At 45.5% G+C, this 17,617-nt stretch overlaps 1 protein-coding gene across 2 annotated transcripts in view; it reads right to left on the bottom strand.

Annotated features, from left to right (window-relative positions):
• Window positions 1-17,371, bottom strand: part of eml4 (EMAP like 4) — a 33,067-nt gene extending 15,696 nt beyond the window's left edge. The window contains exons 1-14 of one of the 2 annotated variants that reach the window (XM_079248532.1): window positions 17,164-17,371; window positions 8,193-8,399; window positions 7,972-8,092; window positions 7,544-7,735; window positions 5,228-5,368; window positions 5,092-5,117; window positions 4,914-4,949; window positions 2,528-2,651; window positions 1,305-1,454; window positions 1,147-1,216; window positions 955-1,065; window positions 782-877; window positions 574-708; window positions 293-428 (exon numbers count right to left, since the gene is read on the bottom strand). In XM_079248532.1, the coding sequence (XP_079104658.1) occupies window positions 293-428; window positions 574-708; window positions 782-877; window positions 955-1,065; window positions 1,147-1,216; window positions 1,305-1,454; window positions 2,528-2,651; window positions 4,914-4,949; window positions 5,092-5,117; window positions 5,228-5,368; window positions 7,544-7,735; window positions 7,972-8,092; window positions 8,193-8,399; window positions 17,164-17,188 (1,570 nt within the window). In that variant the 5' untranslated portion in view covers window positions 17,189-17,371. The remainder of the gene's footprint in view (window positions 1-292; window positions 429-573; window positions 709-781; window positions 878-954; window positions 1,066-1,146; window positions 1,217-1,304; window positions 1,455-2,527; window positions 2,652-4,913; window positions 4,950-5,091; window positions 5,118-5,227; window positions 5,369-7,543; window positions 7,736-7,971; window positions 8,093-8,192; window positions 8,400-17,163) is intronic. The other variant, XM_079248533.1, reaches the window with a different exon arrangement.
• Window positions 17,372-17,617: the final 246 nt, after the last annotated feature.

Raw genomic sequence — 17,617 nt, 5'->3', positions numbered from 1 at the left:
ACAGGTGGTCTGGTTGTGGTGTGAATGGATCTCCTGCATGTTGTTTCCTCGCAGCAGCATCACACCAGATGCTGATGTTAGGACAGATGTTTGTTTCATGTCTGAATCTTCTCGGTTTCAGCGCTTTTACTCGTATTCGGGCGTCTCGTCTTCTCCCTGACAGTCGGGATGAGTTGCCCTCACGTGCACGTTTAATTCTCCAAATGGACACACGTTCCTGCCTTGTTGCAGGAATGAATGGAACTGTTGCAGAACCGCAGGTCCGAAACGGAACCGGAAGAACCCCTCTCACCTCTCGGCCCCTTCCCAGGCGGGGTCTCTGCGGTGCTCCTGGTCCAGATGAGCAGAATCCCTCCAGAGTCTCCGGTCAGGATGTCTCCGGTCCTCAGGAAGGCCAGACACTGGATGAACTTCGGCTTCTCGTATTTCTGAGAATATCAAGAGAAAGAGTTCAGAACAGAACTGAAGAGACGTGGACTGCTGGTAAAACCGGCTCCATCCAACACCATCGATCTGCAGAGCAAATAGAAAAAGCTAAACCATTTGGTTGCTATAGAAACAGATTAAACTCACCCCAAAGATCCCCTGTTTCCGGGCCAGTGAGGGTCCGTTCCAGGTCCAGAAGAAGATGTGGGATTTTCCACAGGTGACGATAGTGTTGGAGTCGGTGGGGTGGAACTCCACGGCCAGAACCACCTCGTTGGTGGTCTGTCGGGTCAGCACAGGCTGGTTAGAACCGGATGTTTGCTCTGATGTGTGAAGGAAGAAAAGCGGCTTTCACCTTGATCTCGGCGAGCTTGGACTTCTTCTGCCACTCCCAGACGGTCAGCATGTGGTCGTTACAGTCGTCGATCACGCTCAGGTAGTGGCCCGAGTCCTGACAGGACACACAGCGCCGTTTTACCGCTTCCTGTTTCCGTAACATTTCCCATCATGCCGCGGGGCCGTACTTACAGATTTAGAGAAAGCCAGTGATCCGACGCCGCGTTCGAACGTTCCCAAGCCGAGCACCTGCAAGGTGGACAGACTGACGCTGTCCCAGACGCGGACGTGAGGCTGCAGCGCCTGAAGGACATGCACACACCTCATCTTAGACAGTTACCATGGCAACGGCAGTCACAGAGTCCTGACTGTGTTTGTTCTCACCCGTCCGTCTTTGTCCACTCCGGCGATCTGTCCCGTGGCGATCCTGATCTTATCGGGGTGGATGGCCAGACTGACAGACACATAGAGACACTGTCACGCACCCAGAACCGCACACCGACCAATCACAGAGCAGGAAGAGACTCTGAGCGTTTTCTCACCACTTGACGCAGTCGGTGTGTCCGAGGTAATGTCTCTGAGTCCGTTCCTCATAGTTGAACAGAACCACAACCGAGGCGATGAAGTAGACCATCTCCCCGGTGGGAAGCAGGCAGACATTGGCCCGGCAGTCTCTGCCGCGGTAACCGTACCTGCACGTCGTCAAGGAAACGGCTGGAGAACATCTGGAGAAGCTCAGAGAACTTCTACTGCGGTTCTACTGAGAGCTACTGAAGTTCTACTAAGGTTCTACTGCCACTTTACAGGAATCTGCTGAGGTTCTACCGAGGTTCTACCGACATTTTACTGGGATATGCTGAGGTTCTACTGAAGTTCTACTGGGATCTAATGAGGTTCTACCAAGGTTCTACTGAGACTTTACAGGGATCTTCTGAGGTTCTAGAGTTTCCACCAAGTTACTACTGAGACTTTACAGGGATCTGCCCAGGTTCCACTAAAGTTCTACTTGGATCTACTGAGGTTCTACTGACACTTTACTGGGATCTACTGAGGTTCTACTAATTCTAATGATGTTCTACTGAGTTAGTAATGGTGTTCTGCTTAGATCAACTGCAGTTCTAGTTATGTTCTACAGAGGTTCTACTCGGTCTACTGAAATAAAGACAGACACTTACTGAGATCTACTGAGATATGCAGAGGTTCTACTGGGAACTCTGGGAGATCTACAGATTTCATGCTGGGATCTACAGTTTGACTGAGGACGTACTGAACCTGAGTGAAGGTCTGCTGAGGATCTTCTGAGGTTCTGCTTAGATCTACTGATGACAGATTTAAGGGAAGTTCAGGATCTATGGAAGCTGACGTTACCATGGGAACAAAATCTGCATGAAGGAAGAACAGCTGGAGATCTACTGAAGAGCCACTTTAGACCATCTCAGGAGTATTTATGGATCTTTTTGGGCAGGGAAAGATAATCTGAGGATGTTCTCTGGCAGCTCGAATCCGTCTCATCGGTGGACGGAACGATTCTGATTAAACAGATGTCGAGGTCAGAAGGATCCAGGATCTTGTATCTGCTGATCAGAGTTCAGCTCCTGTGTTGGGGTCACACAGATCTGATTCTGGGACCCTGTGATGGATTAAATCTAAAATATGAAAACATTTGATCTCAGAGGTCTTAGATCAAACGTTCCTATGGAAACATCAATTTTAATTTGGCTGTGATAAACGTGGAGCCCCATCATGTTCATGCCGTGAAGGATACACCCACTCCAGCTTGAGTCTCTCTGATGGAAGTTCTGTCCGGACGTCCTCGTAGTTATCCACATCGGAGGGGATAAACATGGTGATTGGTCGACCACGCATGAACATCTTGATGTGGTTCCCCTCTGAGAAGCAGATTCACGTGTTAACGCTTGTCTCTGTTCTACCGAGTTTCTTTATAGGATGAAGAAAAATGTTTTCATTCGCTCAGATGCTGAGACGTTGATCTGATCTGAAACGTAACGCAAATCTACTCTCCTCCCCTCTGATACTCGCTCTTCAGCTCAGTTATCAGACAACTGGACTTCTACACGCCAATATCTCACAAAGATTAAAAGAACCAAACTGGATCAGATGGTCCTGGATCAGATGCAGATTAGATGCGAGCCAACAGGCCACGCCCCCTTCCACACCTGAGCATCACCTTGTAGCTCCTCCCACAGCCTCCTCTCGCCTTGTGGGAGATCATTGGACCATAGATCAGGACTGTGTTCACCCTCAAAAACTTCCTGTTGGAATGGATGGAAATGTCTCCTGTTGAGTCCAGATCAGGCAACCAGGCCCCGTGTTGCCAGGTCTGCTTGTTAGCAGCAACTTTCACTTTGTTTTCCTGTGAAGTTGCTTCTAAATATCATCAGGCGCGTCGTTGCAGCTTTTAAGTCTGGTCCTACTCGCCTAATGAACCGTATTGCTTCTCTCACTACTATTCACAATAAGGCAACAACTCCTGGATCCTGTCTACAACCCTGTTTCCTTGGTTACCGCCATCATTCGAGCAGGTGACGTAACCAGCAAGACAACATCCATATTGTTCTTGTTTTCTCAACTTGTCTTGTCGAGCATTATAGCAAACAGAATGACATCTGGCAGCTGCTGTTGCGCTGAGTAAATTTGCTTTGCCAAGAGGAGCTTTATTGCTACACTCCGATTCAACCACAGACTAGACAACCTGCTGTACAGAAACACAACAAAAAATATCCCATGGCCCCCCGCAGGAAGACAAAGTCCACAACTGTCAGGAGCACCAGAGATGAACAAGCTAAAAAAAAAAACAAACAAAAAAAACAACAACCCGTATTTCAGCTCAAAATAGAAACACTGTTATTGAGTAAACCTGTAGGACAACACCATGACTGTCAGCGTGCAGGAAATACAGTGAAGAGGGATCGTCCCAGTGTGACCCCATCAGCACAAAGGTCAGAGGCAGGCCAGGAAGACCCAGAGATCCTAGCGATTGGCAGTCACCCCCAAGCACGGACCCCCGTCACCACACTGTCCCCCAAAGCCAGGGGGCTCTGGCTGGGGGAGGGGTCAACCAAAAGACCCCCCTCTCCCAAAGCAAAGGGATTTAGGGGCAAAAAGACAAAGACTGAAGTCTGAATATTACGCTGCAGTCGTCTGATTGGTGGAAATAAGCATAATTCCCTTCACTCCTGTGCCGAGTTTAAATATAAGTGGAACTTATTGTTGTTTAAATCCAGAAAACAAGAAGTCCACCATCTTTTCTTTCTATTTTACGTCATACCACTATTACAATCCTGCCACCTACCAGGTAAGGATGTGGATCTAAGCAGACATCAAAATCTACTAAACTGTCCCATGCCGAAACAATCACACCTCAAAATGAGCTAAGTAAAAACCAGTTCAGCAACTGGCAACAGAATCTGATCCCAGAATAAAAAAAAATCTGAGCTTCACATGGTCTCGGCAGCGGTCCAACTAAACCGCCTGCTGAGAATCCAAAACCTCTGCTCATCGCATCCTGATTCGCGGAGGAAACCAGATCAGAACATCTGAGGAGAACCATGGATCACTGTTGTCTGTGAAGCCTTCAGCCAATCATCAAGCCTGGAGGACAGCACGGTAACCTGCAAAGCTAGCCCACCCTGCATCGCTTCAACCCCAGCATGCATCGCATCATCATAGCAAAAGTTTCTGAGTGGGCAGCAGCTTTAAGGAAATATCTGAGAAAACAGGAGGTTGCTTGTCTTTATCTCAGTGTTTCTAAAACCCGGTCCTCAGGACCACCTGCCTGCATGTTCTATAGGTAACCCCACCACAACACACCTGAATGAAACAAGGCTGCAAAGAACTTGATGAGCAAGTTAAATAATCTGACTCAGGGCATGCAGAGCATGCAGGGCAGGGGGGCCTGGGGACCTCGATTGAGAAACACCAACTCACATGGAGGTAAATGATGATGATGTCACAGACAGGTGTGACATCATCTGAGCAGCCAAAAAGAGAGAGAGCGGGTGGGTGAGCAATGTTGACAATGTGAAGCAAAGAGAGAGACGTGATTGGTTCAGAGCAGAAACAGGAAGTGCTCCAAAGCTGCTGCTAGTGTGTTAGCATGTTAGCATGCTAGCATGTTTGTCAGAACTTACCCGCTTGGCTGTTTTTCTCTCTGGTTGATAATTTGGCTGGTTTGAGACAAAGACATTATAACTCAACAACAACAACCACATCACAAACAAACAAACAGAAATGTTTGGAGGTTCAGATGGAAACTGATTGACATGATGATGATGAGGATGTTGAAGAGGAGGAGGAAGGTGTTTATACCTTGGCTGACCACTGGTTCTTTGTGTCTGAAAGAGAAGAGAACAAACGTTTGCGATCCAGTAACCTGGTCAGACATATTATATTCATAAAAACAACACTCCATCAGGCGTGCGTGTGCATGAACGTGTGTGTGTACCTTTCAGCGTTCTTCACCACCTTGGACAGTAGTTTGGAGGTGGAAGCAGCTTTGACCAGTTTGTTCCGGTTTTCATCTGAACTCTCCCAGGTGCTGCTCTGTGATCGTTCCATACCTGACGAACGCTTCACACTTGGACCCCTGGAAACGTGCACGCACATACAGTCAGCATCATTGTATTGCAGGATGATGATGAGGAAGATTCTCTGAGCTGAAGCTCGATGGATCAGATTTATGATTCTGCTGGTTTTTATACTGAAGTGATTTATTTTCATCTGAGTTTATTATATTTAGCTTATTCATCCTTTTCATATCTTCTAAAACCTGAATTCATCAACTTCAGTTGAATTCATGATCTTCATGTGTGAATCGTCTATTTAAAATGGGAATTTATTATCACCTCTCTGTTATTTACTTTTATTTCTCAGTTATTAGTTGTCTGTATTTATTATTTACAGGCAGTATCTTTACTCAGAATGTTTGTTTAGTTTGTTTTAGATCTTTCAGATTCAGCTCAGAGATCAGTCAGTCTCCCTCGTAAGAAGCAAAGACAAAAATAAGTAAAGTTAGTGAGCTGCGAAACATCAGAAACTCAAGGCCCAGACTTCATTCAGACTTTATAAGGCTTCATAAAGCTTCAAGAGCATTCATAAGGTTTCATAAGGCTTGGTGAAGCTTTATAAGGCCTGCTGGAGAAGGCAGATCCAGAGAGGGACCGAGAGAGAGGGTCTTCAGGTGAAGCTGAGAGAAGTTCATGTTAGTAGCTGTGAGAAAATGCAAAAGTTTCAATCAGCAGAAAGTACACAGGAACTGGAAGAGATGCAAAGTTATCCTGGATCTGCAGCAGGTCTGCGGAGACCTGCTCTAAGACCTAATCTGAGACATGCTCCAAGAACTGCAGGGGTTTCTGAGACTTGGTCCGGTTTGAAAACTTTTTTTCACATGTGAAGCTGGAAATACGCAGTTTTATTGTGAAAATCCGTTTTCTTGACTTGATGAGAGTGAAAGTCGACGCTGAAAGGCTGAACTTCCTGGTACGGGCATCCATGGACGACTGAATGTTTACAACTCTGATGATCTTTCTAGTTTGGAAATGACTTTTCAATCCTTCCGATTGATAATCAACAACTCTTGTTTCTTTCAGGGCTGGGCTATACTTCTTATGAGCAACATCACCCATGTACGCATCATGGCTGCTATGTGTTTCTCGTGTTTGTTCTTCTCAAGCAGGTAGCTTGCAAGAAACTGTCATATGCGCAAGCTGCAATACTGACTTGATCACTAGACGAGCTCGTCCGAGCAGGAACATGAACAACATATCAAAACTAAACACACTGGCGGTAAGTTTTGTAGAGCACCTCCTGGACCTTCTACGCAACTACTAGTGTCTTTACGATTTTCCCTTCCTGTTGCACAGTGACAAATACTAATACTTTAGCTAGCAACAAGATGTTAAACTATTGTTTATGGAAATTAACTGTAAATGTAACTGGTAGATTGGCCTTTTTCACCATTTCTAGTTTACAAGAGTTCTAGTCCTGTGCATCCCTAGTGGTGACCTCCAGTATACACCGATTTGGCCACATCATGTTTTAGTTTTTGGCAGCAAGTATATACACAGACGTAGTGGAGCATTGCGCAAGCCTATGTAAAATGCAGATATATCGCAAGCCTAAGACGGGAAGTCGAATTAGGTGCCGGAGAGCTAAAATCCTGTTACACAGCTGACGCATCCTGGTTTAAATGTTGGCTACCGAGTAATGTTACGGTTAGTACGGAGATCATGGTAACCCAACGAAAACCACCCCACCTGCTGGTAGAAACCAGGGCTTACAGGTTAAAGACATTAGTAAAAATAATTAGTTCAATCGCTTCTAAAAAGTAATGATTCTGTGTTATATTGATCGTTTGTTTATAACTCGGACAGTGAACAAACTGGACCATCTACAACCTGGACCATAATTGGCCTAGTCCGTCAACAACCTTGTCCGTCAACGACCTGGCCCGTCAACGACCTCATCCGTCAACGACCTGGCCCGTCAAATGCCAGGACCGTCAACGACCTGGACTGCCAACGACCTGGACTGTCAACAACCAGGCAGCAAAGATCGCAAGATGTTTTGTGTTTGTCAAGACGGTTTACCAGCACATTCTCAGTTATTCCTTCTCGTCACCTTATTGGCGGATCCAGAAAACCTGACCTTGAGCTTGGGGCAGATCATTGGAGGACAGTGGGCGGGGTTAGTAGCTACTGAAAGAGTGATGTCACCAGGAGATAGTGAGGTCAGATGCAGCTGACAGATCAGAAAGCGGAACCTTTTTGGAGGGGTGTGGCCTTTGCTGCTTTCAGAGGACTGGGCCGGTCTCTGGGGGGTGTGAGGGTTATGGGGGGGCTGAGGAGAGGAAGGACAGGAAGATGAGTCCTTGGAGGGAGGAGGTTCCTCACGCTCCTGGATCTCCTCCATCTGTGACCGTTGACTGCTGACATCCTTCTTCCTGTCTGCTCCACTGTGGACAGAACCGGGACGGTGAGACACCACACACAACTGGTTCCACTGGATCTGTAGGTCCAACGGACTGCTGTGTTTACTCTAAACTTCAGCAGATTGAACACATGATCAGTAAAGTGATTGACAGAATCAGTCAGACTGATCAGGTCCAGTCTGCAGACACTGAGCTGAAACACAAAACAGAACTTTTGGCAACAAGCGGTCAGTCCTCGTGTCTCTGTCCATTTCTTTTACCTCTTGGCGGCGGAGGACACCGTCTCCTTCCTGGTGACAGAGGTGGATTCTCTTTTCCGTCCAGATGTCCCTCCGTTAGTGATGCAGGACATGGAGTAAGCTTCACGCATTGCAGCTCCACCTGTGAGGAACAGAACTGCGCTGTAAATGGCAACCGTTACCTACCAGGACGGACCTGGATTGTCAACATGCATCAAACTTGTCCTCCTTCGGACGCTCACCTTTTCCTCCGTGCTGCTTCTTGGTTGCCGCAGCAGCAGAGTCTTCGGAAGCAGCGAGACGACGGAGGACGTCGGCAAGAGCAGCCTTCATCACCGTCAGCTCGTCCTCCTGCTGCTGGACACGAAGCTCCAAAGCAGAGAGACGGTCGTTGACGTCGGAGACACTTGCAGCAGACATGCTGTCATCTGGAAAATCAAGATTAACTTCTGATAAAGAGAGGGGCGGAACCAGAAGGGGGGCATGAATGGGGCTCTGACTACCACCCCTGGTGCCTCCCCATGAACAGATCATTCTGACAAACATTTAGTCAAACTGACTTTTACCTGCTAAAACTCAGATGTCAGTGAAAGCAGCATACGTGGGAGTTTGTATCATGTTTGTATGATGAGGTGAGTAAGGGCTACAACATGTATGTGGAAAAGTACATGTTTGTACATTTTAAAATTATTTCTGTATGTGGAAAGGTTCCCGTGATCATCATGTGAAATACAAGATTTTTATATTCCTGATTGCTGGAATGAAATGTTTACTGGTTTTACAGCTGCAGCGATCTAAAAGCTGGAATAAACCCGAACGTGACGACATGACATATTTCCATTCTAGATTGCGCCGTCTGTTGGCAGCAAATTGTAGTAGCTCTGACTTGCTATCTTAATTTTTTTTTTTAAAGTACAAAGTCTTCTCACATAGATGTTACCTCAAATTAGGTTTTTTTTTTCCTGAGGATTTCATGCCAGTTCGGAAGGTGTGTTGCAAGGAAGATTTTTCTGCATATTTTTGGCTCTTTCAAGGCTTGTTATGATGAGTCTCCATGACAACAAAAGACTTGTTTAATATCGGGATCAACTGATTAACCTCTCCCAAATCAGGATTATCAGCGAAACAACACATCAAATCCCGATGGAGTTGAAAAGAAAGAGAAGAGGATGCAGAGCGGGAGTCAGAGAGCGGAGAAAGCGATGGATATTTAAACCATTTCTCCCAACCATCGTCATGGGTAATGTGAGATCGCTAGCTAACAAAACGGACGACCTCGTGAGCTAACAAGGTCTCAGAAAGAATACAGAGAGTGCAGTATTATGTGCTTCACTGAGACATGGCTGCATGAACACATACCTGACTGTAATGTGTCTGTACCGCGCTTTAAAACGGTCCGTGCAGACCGCAGCAGACAACACAGCGGCTGCAAACACAGCATCCAAACTCATTCATGGCGATTTCCGGAGACTTCAGCGTCTCCCTCTCTGCAACTCTACAAACATTCCAGCAGTTTGTCAGCTGCTGCACCAGAGAAAATAAGATGTTGGACTTATTTTATGCAAATATGAATAATGGATACAGTTGTTCTGCCCTGCCTCCTTTAGGAAGATCTGACCATAATCTGGTTCTTCTCACCTCCACCTGCAAGCCCATCGTTCAGCAGCAACCAGTCATCACAAAGACTATCAAAATCTGGTCTGCTGAAGCTGAAGATGCTCTTAGAGGAGGCTTTGAGGCTACAGACTGGAACGTCCTTTGTGAACCTCATGGAGACGATAGCAACGCCATGACTGAGTGTGTGACAGATTACATAAACTTCTGTGTGAACAGCATCGTCCCAACAAGAACAGTGAGGCGCTTCCCCAATAACAAACCCTGGATCACCAGTGACCTGAAAAAGCTGCTGAACATCAAAAAGAAAGCCTTCAGGGATGGGGACAGGGAGTTATTGAGGGCAATACAACTTAAAACACAAACTAAGAAGTGCAAGGAGGACTACAGGAAGAAGCTAGAAAGTCAGCTCCAGCAGAATAACGTGAGGGATGAGTGGTCTGGAATGAAGAAGATCACCGGCTTCAAGTTAAAGGGGGACCAGCCTGATGGAGGTCTGGGCAGAGCTAATGAGCTGAACATATTCTTCAACAGGTTCAGTTCATCCCCTACCTCCAGTCTAACAGACCACACACCCTCCATAAGCCCACTGCTTTCCTGTCACGCCTCCAATCTGTCACCCTGCAGCTCAGTCATGGACCAGAACACAGCTTCATCTCCCTCCACATCAGGACATCCTGAGACCTCCACCTTGTTTGTGTCCTGCAATCAGGTTATGAAGCAACTTGAGAAACTGAACCAGAACAAGGCTGCTGGTCCAGATGGTGTCAGTCCCAGAGTTCTGCTCCAGACAATTATGTCAGATTCTCCAGCACATTTTCAACACCAGTCTGATACTAAATAGAGTCCCAGTGCTGTGGAAAACCTCCTGCCTTGTTCTAGTGCCTAAAAAACACAACCAGCTGAACCAAGTGACTACAGACCAGTTGCCCTGACATCTCACATCATGAAAGTCCTGGAGAGACTCTTACTGGCTCACCTCAACAAGCAAGTAAACACCTTTCAGGACCCATTACAGTTTGCATATCGTAATGGACTTGGGGTTGAAGATGCCATCATATACCTGCTCCAGAGAGCACACTCTCATCTGGACCATTCAGGCAGCACTCTGAGGGGTCATGTTCTTTGATTTCTCAAGTGCTTTTAATACCATTCAGCCTGCTTTGTTATGTGAGAAGCTCCATAAATTCCAGGTAGATACCTCCACAAACACCTGGCTCTATGACTACCTGACAAACAGACCCCAGTTTGTGAGACTGAAAGGTTGTGTGTCTGAGATGGAGGTTAGCAGCACTGGTGCACCACAAGGAACTGTACTCTGGCCATTCCTCTTCACACAGTACACCTCAGACTTCCAGTACAACCCGGAGTCCTGTCATCTACAGAAATACTCTGATGACTCTGCAGTTGTGGGGTGTATCAGGGATGTACAAGAAGCAGAGTACAGAGAACTGGTAAGTCAGTTTGTTAAATGGCGCGGTGACAATCATCTTATATTAAATACCAGCAAAACAAAAGAGATGATTGTTGACTTCAAGAGGAACAAGAATAAACAAAGCACTGTTTCCATCCTGGGAGAGGAGGTGGAGGTGGTGGAGGAATACAAGTATCTTGGAGTTCAGCTGGACAACAAACTGGACTGGAAATGCAACACTGACTACATCGACAAGTCTGTTGTGGAGAGTGCAGTCAGCTTTGCAGCCATCTGCTGGGGTAGTAGCATCAGAACCAGAGACTTGAAGAAAATCAACAAACTGATCAAGAAAGCTGGTTCTGTGCTTGGAGTAACTCTGGAGCCGCTGGAGCTGATTGTCCAAAGAAGAATGCCGCACAAGCTGATGAAGATGATGGAGGATTCTTCACACCCTCTCCACAACACAGTGATGAAACAACAAAGTGTGATCAGTGAGAGGCTTCTTCAGGTCCGAGGTAAGACTGAAAGATACAGAAGATCATTCTTGCCAGCAGCCATCAGCCTCCGGAACAAGACCTCCTCAAATTAATTATTATATACTACAATAATCCTTTGGGGATTAATAAAAGTATTTTTCATTTCATTTCATGTCAAACCAGAATATCCCAGTGTGAGCGCCGACCCCCACCAAGCAGCTCATCTAATGGTTTCCAGTCCATGTTCTGGTCCTATGTTCATGTTATATGGATCTAGGGCTGGGCGATATGACCTTTTAGTAATATCCCAATATTTTTATGGCATGTCACGATATACGATATATATCTCGATATTTACCTTAGCCTTGAATGAATGCTTTGGTGCATACAATCATGTCAGTAAGATGATTTTGTGTCTACATTAAAACATAATTGTTCATACTGCATTAAAATATGCTGATTTTAAACATTCATGCCAAAAGGATGAAATTTTAATGAAGCAAATTGATCAAAACCGTATTTATTGAACAGTTAAAGCAGTGGCAGAAACATGTCATTTTAAAACAAAATAAAGTGTCTTTGCATGATGTAATAAATGCAACGTATATGTGCTCTAGGGGGTGACTTTTCAAATGATTAAATAAATTTGTGGTACTACTACCTTTTGTGGCGACATTTTTGCAACATACTTTGCATACGACAGTTGTTTGGTAAACATCCTCTCTCCGGTATCCAAACCACCGCCAGATGATGGATCCTGTACTATTTTTCTTCTATTCTTTTCTTTTTTTGCCACTGAAACAGTCTATCCCTTTGAAAAAAAAAAAATTGAATTCCATTAAAACGACATTGTATAAATCAGCTTTGTCCTGTTTTATTAAATGTTAGATTATCAAATATCAAATTTAACCAAAGGATTGTTGTGTTTTGTGGAATAGCTAGCTGCATGTCCAACCCTCTTCCTTTATCTGGGCTTGGGACTGCCACAGTGACCCAAAAGAGACACTTTGACAGAGATACAGTTATGTTTTTTTATTTGTGTAGTTTTCTTACTTTTAGTTTAGTCTTTTTTTTTTCTTTTCTTAGTTTTAGCTTGCTTTGGGTTGAACTATTGTAAGGCTTTGCTTTATGGATACGTTTTTGAGTTGTCGTGTATTTTTTTTCATCGCAGAGTTTAGCGTAGAAATCAGTCTTATAATACAGGCAGTATGTCCTCATATCTCCAATAAATGGCTTCAGCCAGTTTTTAATTCAGGATTTGATTCCCACTCCTTTCTGTACTTTCTAGAGACATGACGAGCTAGATAAATATGCTTGTGTCACATACACAGTGGACGAGGTGAGTAAGTGACAGAGGCTGTGAATCTAATCAAATAGAATTAATTATTTTTGCGTGACGTGAAAAACTTTGCAATTTACGTCCCCCTCTGTAATCCAGAGCGGGATCAGTGGCGGATTTGGCTGTTCATTGTGACTGTAGGTGGAGTCGTGCAGGTGTCCTCTCTGCTCCTCTGACTGGCTGCAGCTGCAGCCAGAGCAACTGAGTGCTTTAGGACAGGGAGAGACTCTCGTTCTGACAATAACTTTACAATATGCGTTTTAAAGTCAGTCGCCAAAACACCAGGAAAGTCTCCAATGACTCCAGTAAAAGTCCCTAGATTTGTCGCTAGTCGCTTTTTACCAAAAAAGTCACCAAGTTGGCAACAGTGGCTACACGCTGCCTCTCATGACGTAGCACGTAGCTCACGCTATGTACGTAACGAGGTGCGCTTGCTTTAACTCTCTGTGCAAAGCGGTGCAGAGTCGAGGAGGAGGGAGAAAACCCCGCCCACAGCTAAAAACAACTGCGCGGCAACAGGATACTCGAATATGACAAATATGGGCATTTTCTATATCGCACAGGGGACTAGCCACGATATCTCGAGTATATTCAATATATCGATATATATCCACGATATATATCGATATATCGTGGATATGGATCCACTATCAGATTCCAGATCCATTGAAAATTAATCCACAGTATCTTGTCTATAGTGTGTTTGTTGCATGTTTGTTCTCTTGAAGGGATGAAATGTTGTTACCGTTCTGGATGGTGGTATGCAGAAAGTTGTTCCTGTTCTGGATGGTAGCATCCAGAATGTTGTTCTTCTTCTGGATGGTAGAATCCAAAACATTGTTCCTGTTCTGGATGGTAGGATCCAAAACATTGTTCCTGTTCTGGATGGTAGTATGTAAAACGTTCTTGTTCTGGATGGTAGTATTCAAAACATTGTTCCTGTTCTGGATGGTAGCATGCAAAACGTTCCTGTTCTGGATGGTAGCATGCAAAACGTTCCTGTTCTGGATGGTATTATGCAAAACATTGTTCCTGTTCTGGATGGTAGTATGCAAAACGTTGTTCCTGTTCTGGATGGTAGCATGCAAAACGTTGTTCCTGTTCTGGATGGTAGTATGCAAAACGTTGTTCCTGTTCTGGATGGTAGTATGCAAAACGTTGTTCCTGTTCTGGATGGTAGTATGCAAAACGTTGTTCCTGTTCTGGATGGTAGTATGCAAAACGTTGTTCCTGTTCTGGATGGTAGCATGCAAAACGTTGTTCCTGTTCTGGATGGTAGCATGCAAAACGTTGTTCCTGTTCTGGATGGTAGTATGCAAAACGTTGTTCCTGTTCTGGATGGTAGTATGCAAAACGTTGTTCCTGTTCTGGATGGTACTATGCAAAACGTTGTTCCTGTTCTGGATGGTAGTATGCAAAACGTTGTTCCTGTTCTGGATGGTAGTATGCAAAACGTTGTTCCTGTTCTGGATGGTAGGATCCAAAACATTGTTCCTGTTCTGGATGGTAGTATGCAAAACGTTCCTGTTCTGGATGGTAGTATGCAAAACGTTCCTGTTCTGGATGGTAGTATGCAAAACATTGTTCCTGTTCTGGATGGTAGTATGCAAAACGTTGTTCCTGTTCTGGATGGTAGTATGCAAAATGTTGTTCCTGTTCTGGATGGTAGTATGCAAAATGTTGTTCCTGTTCTGGATGGTAGTACCTAAAATGTTGCCGGGATCCACATCTACCTTTGATATCTTGTAAAACTTGTTGAAAACTTGGATTTTGTCACCATTTATTGTGGAGTTATATAAGATAAGTTATATGCAGATATATCGAAAACATTCCTGTCTGACAATGAGGATGAATCCTTCACAACATTCCAGCATCCAGATGCCGATCCGGATCACTTCCAACATTTAATGGAGTCTAAGTTAGACCAGCATCAGGTATCCTGAATATGTGAAATCAATCAGAACTCATTAATAAATCTCATTATCCTGCAGCTGGACACCTCTGGCTCTCCCTACAGATCATCATCCAATCAGAAGAAAGCTGGAAGAAGCATGACTGATCATGTATTGATCCTGAGCAAACCTGATCAGAGTGGATCTGCAGGGAGTTAGAACAAAACCATTTTCAGGGTCTGAAATGACTGAAAACCTGAATGATGCCCGGCGGCACTGCATGTGTTAGCACGTCGGACGCACACACATTTTTCCCTTCACACACTCAGCTCGCTGTACTTGTGAGGACCAGTTTTGCCTTAATGATTTCTCTGCTTCACATGTGATGATTTTCACCTTTCTGACGCCGTCTTGTCTACCTGGAGTCCAAATCTGGGGCCCAGACACAGATTCCAGACTTGGAGCCCAGACAGTTGCAGGCCTGACATATTCCAGGGGCCGCTGCTCGCCTTCTGGCTGTATATTTTCCAAGTGTGGACACTTTAACCTGCAGCAGATCTGTAACCTGTGGCCTTTACATTTATTACCAGTGAAGCTGGTTTATGCTCATTTGTGTTGAGAAATTAGCAAAGATAAAAAAAAAAAAAAAAAAAAAAAAAAAGCAACACTGAAAGGCATCAAACACATTTTTTGAAAATGTTTGGAGGCAGAGATGTTCCAGAAAAATGGATTTCAGACGTTTTATATGAAGCTGAATCATGCAAGCATACTTAAAATAAGTGGATCGGGCTCCTAAACTCAATCCTGCTGCAGGGTTTGATCGTAAAACGTGTGTTTTACAAACGCAAACACGTTCATTAGAGCAGCTACTCATCAATGACTTGTGCCTCCTTACAAAGACAGTCGTGGCAAAGATCATTAAAATGACAAAAAACATCTAGATTCAGCTCCTCCAGACTTGATCATTTACGATGAATCGCGTCATGTTGACAATATCGTTGTACAGGAATGTATGTGGATGTGGGGAAAACGGTAGGGACAACGGTAGGGACGCATCCCCTACAAGTTTTCTCTGTCCTATTCGGTCACACAAACAGCAAAGATCACAGTTTCTGCGGCAACATTGCTGCCATTTATGACCGACTTGATTCTTATTGGCTGCCCCTGTTGTCCCTCTGCAGATAGTGAGAACCTTTCCTCCCCCTGGTTACGGTTTCTGCTGGTTACAATTGTTCCTCTGATTATTTTCTTTCGCTAAAATCTTAAGCATGATCGGTCATTCAGCACTGAAATGGTTTAGAAGAGTTCATCTAAGTTACGTGGTGTAGTGGTCATCAGCAAGAAGGTTGTTGGTTCGAGACTCAGCTGGGGGGAAATGTGAGCCTCTCCGTGTGGAATTTGCATGTTTTCTCAGCGTACTTCCTCCCACCCACAGGACATGAATGTTAGGTTAATAGCTTTAGTTAATTCCTCACTTCTTACACGCAAGTCGCATTGGATAAAATTGTCTGACAAATGACTGAAGAATTGAGAGCCAGATTATTCTAGAGCAAACTTTGGGCCCCGATGTTACCAGGGGGCCTCCCAAAATTTACATGAAACATAAGCATGTCTTTATTTTAAATAAGAACTAAAATAAATCACCGAATAATTTCAATAAACATGGTTCCACACACAAAACTCGATTTTGTCTCATTTAATCGTACGACGACACTGAAAAGCAGCTTCTTTACATCTTATCTGGTGAGAAGAGTCGAAACACAGCAGAAGTCTGTCGTAAAATAACGCGTTTGAGATCGGCTAGCGTTAACTCTAAACATGTTCAGTCACCACACGCAAACGTCACGCTACAGGTTAAAGTTAAAAATTCATACTTGACCATTTTCCTGTCAAAGCTGTAACCATAGTAACACTAGTATGTAAACCAGTGAAAATGCTGCAAAAAGACTGTTGGCATGTTCAGCGTGTAAGATGATAAATAACCAGTAAAAGTTAAGACCTGGTGGTCAGGTGGTCTAGATGTGCCCCCCACCACCGAAGCAGATACTGCTCTGGGCCCCATAAAGGTTCAGACCGGGCCTGCAAAGCATAGATCAATACATTATGTTGATCTGCATGGTTCATCAAATACCACAAATCATTTCCTGGGTCTCATTATCCAGATCAGAGTCCACATGTGCATGTCCACGCGCGACACAGATTTTGTTCTGACTGGTCTGGGTTGTACTGGACCAGGGATCAGACTGTGGTTCTAGTGAAAGGGGGGTGGGCTGTTTGGGGGTCTACGAATTCTCCTTCTGGAGGAGCTGTTGGATTTGTGGCCCTGCCGCCATCGGAGGGGCGGTGCAAAGTCTTTTTGATAAAAACAGCAGTGACACGTGTAAAGCAGTTTGAGGCGCGTGCGGCTCCCGCCGTCTAGCCGAGGCGCGTGCAGGTGAGCAGGTGATGTTGGGGGTTGCAGCGGCGGCAGGAACTCACCTAAACTGCCGGTAAATCCGTCCATTTTCCTGGAGAAAAGCGGGAGTCCGGGCCGGAGGCCTGCTGGAGGCTGGGTGCACACTGCGGGCCTCCGTCCGGGTTTTTCCACCGCAGCGGGGGGAGGGAGAGGAGAACCGAGCCGGGTCTGTCTCTACTGCGCTGCCCGCCCCGCGAGCCCGATTTTTCGCCACTTCTTCCCGCGAGGGATGAGACCGCGGCTCCGGAGGGTCCTACAGCCGAAAAGAAGCAAAGAAGCTGCGGAGCCGCAGACACGACGGACCGACGCTGCTGCGCGTTTCCGACTCCGCCTGCACTGGCAGCGCGCGCTTCCCCTGGAGAGGTGGGGGGAGGGGGGAGGCTGCGAGAGGAGCCGGGGGGAGGAAGCACCGAGGCGGGTCAGGTTTCAGTCTCAGCCTGGAGGTGTGAGCTCCACTGCGGAGAGTCCGAGCTGCCG

The sequence above is a fragment of the Telmatherina bonti genome, assembly GCF_933228915.1.
Source record: "Telmatherina bonti genome assembly, chromosome: 11".
Lineage (NCBI taxonomy): Eukaryota > Metazoa > Chordata > Actinopteri > Atheriniformes > Telmatherinidae > Telmatherina > Telmatherina bonti.
This window is presented reverse-complemented; position numbering and strand designations above follow the sequence as displayed.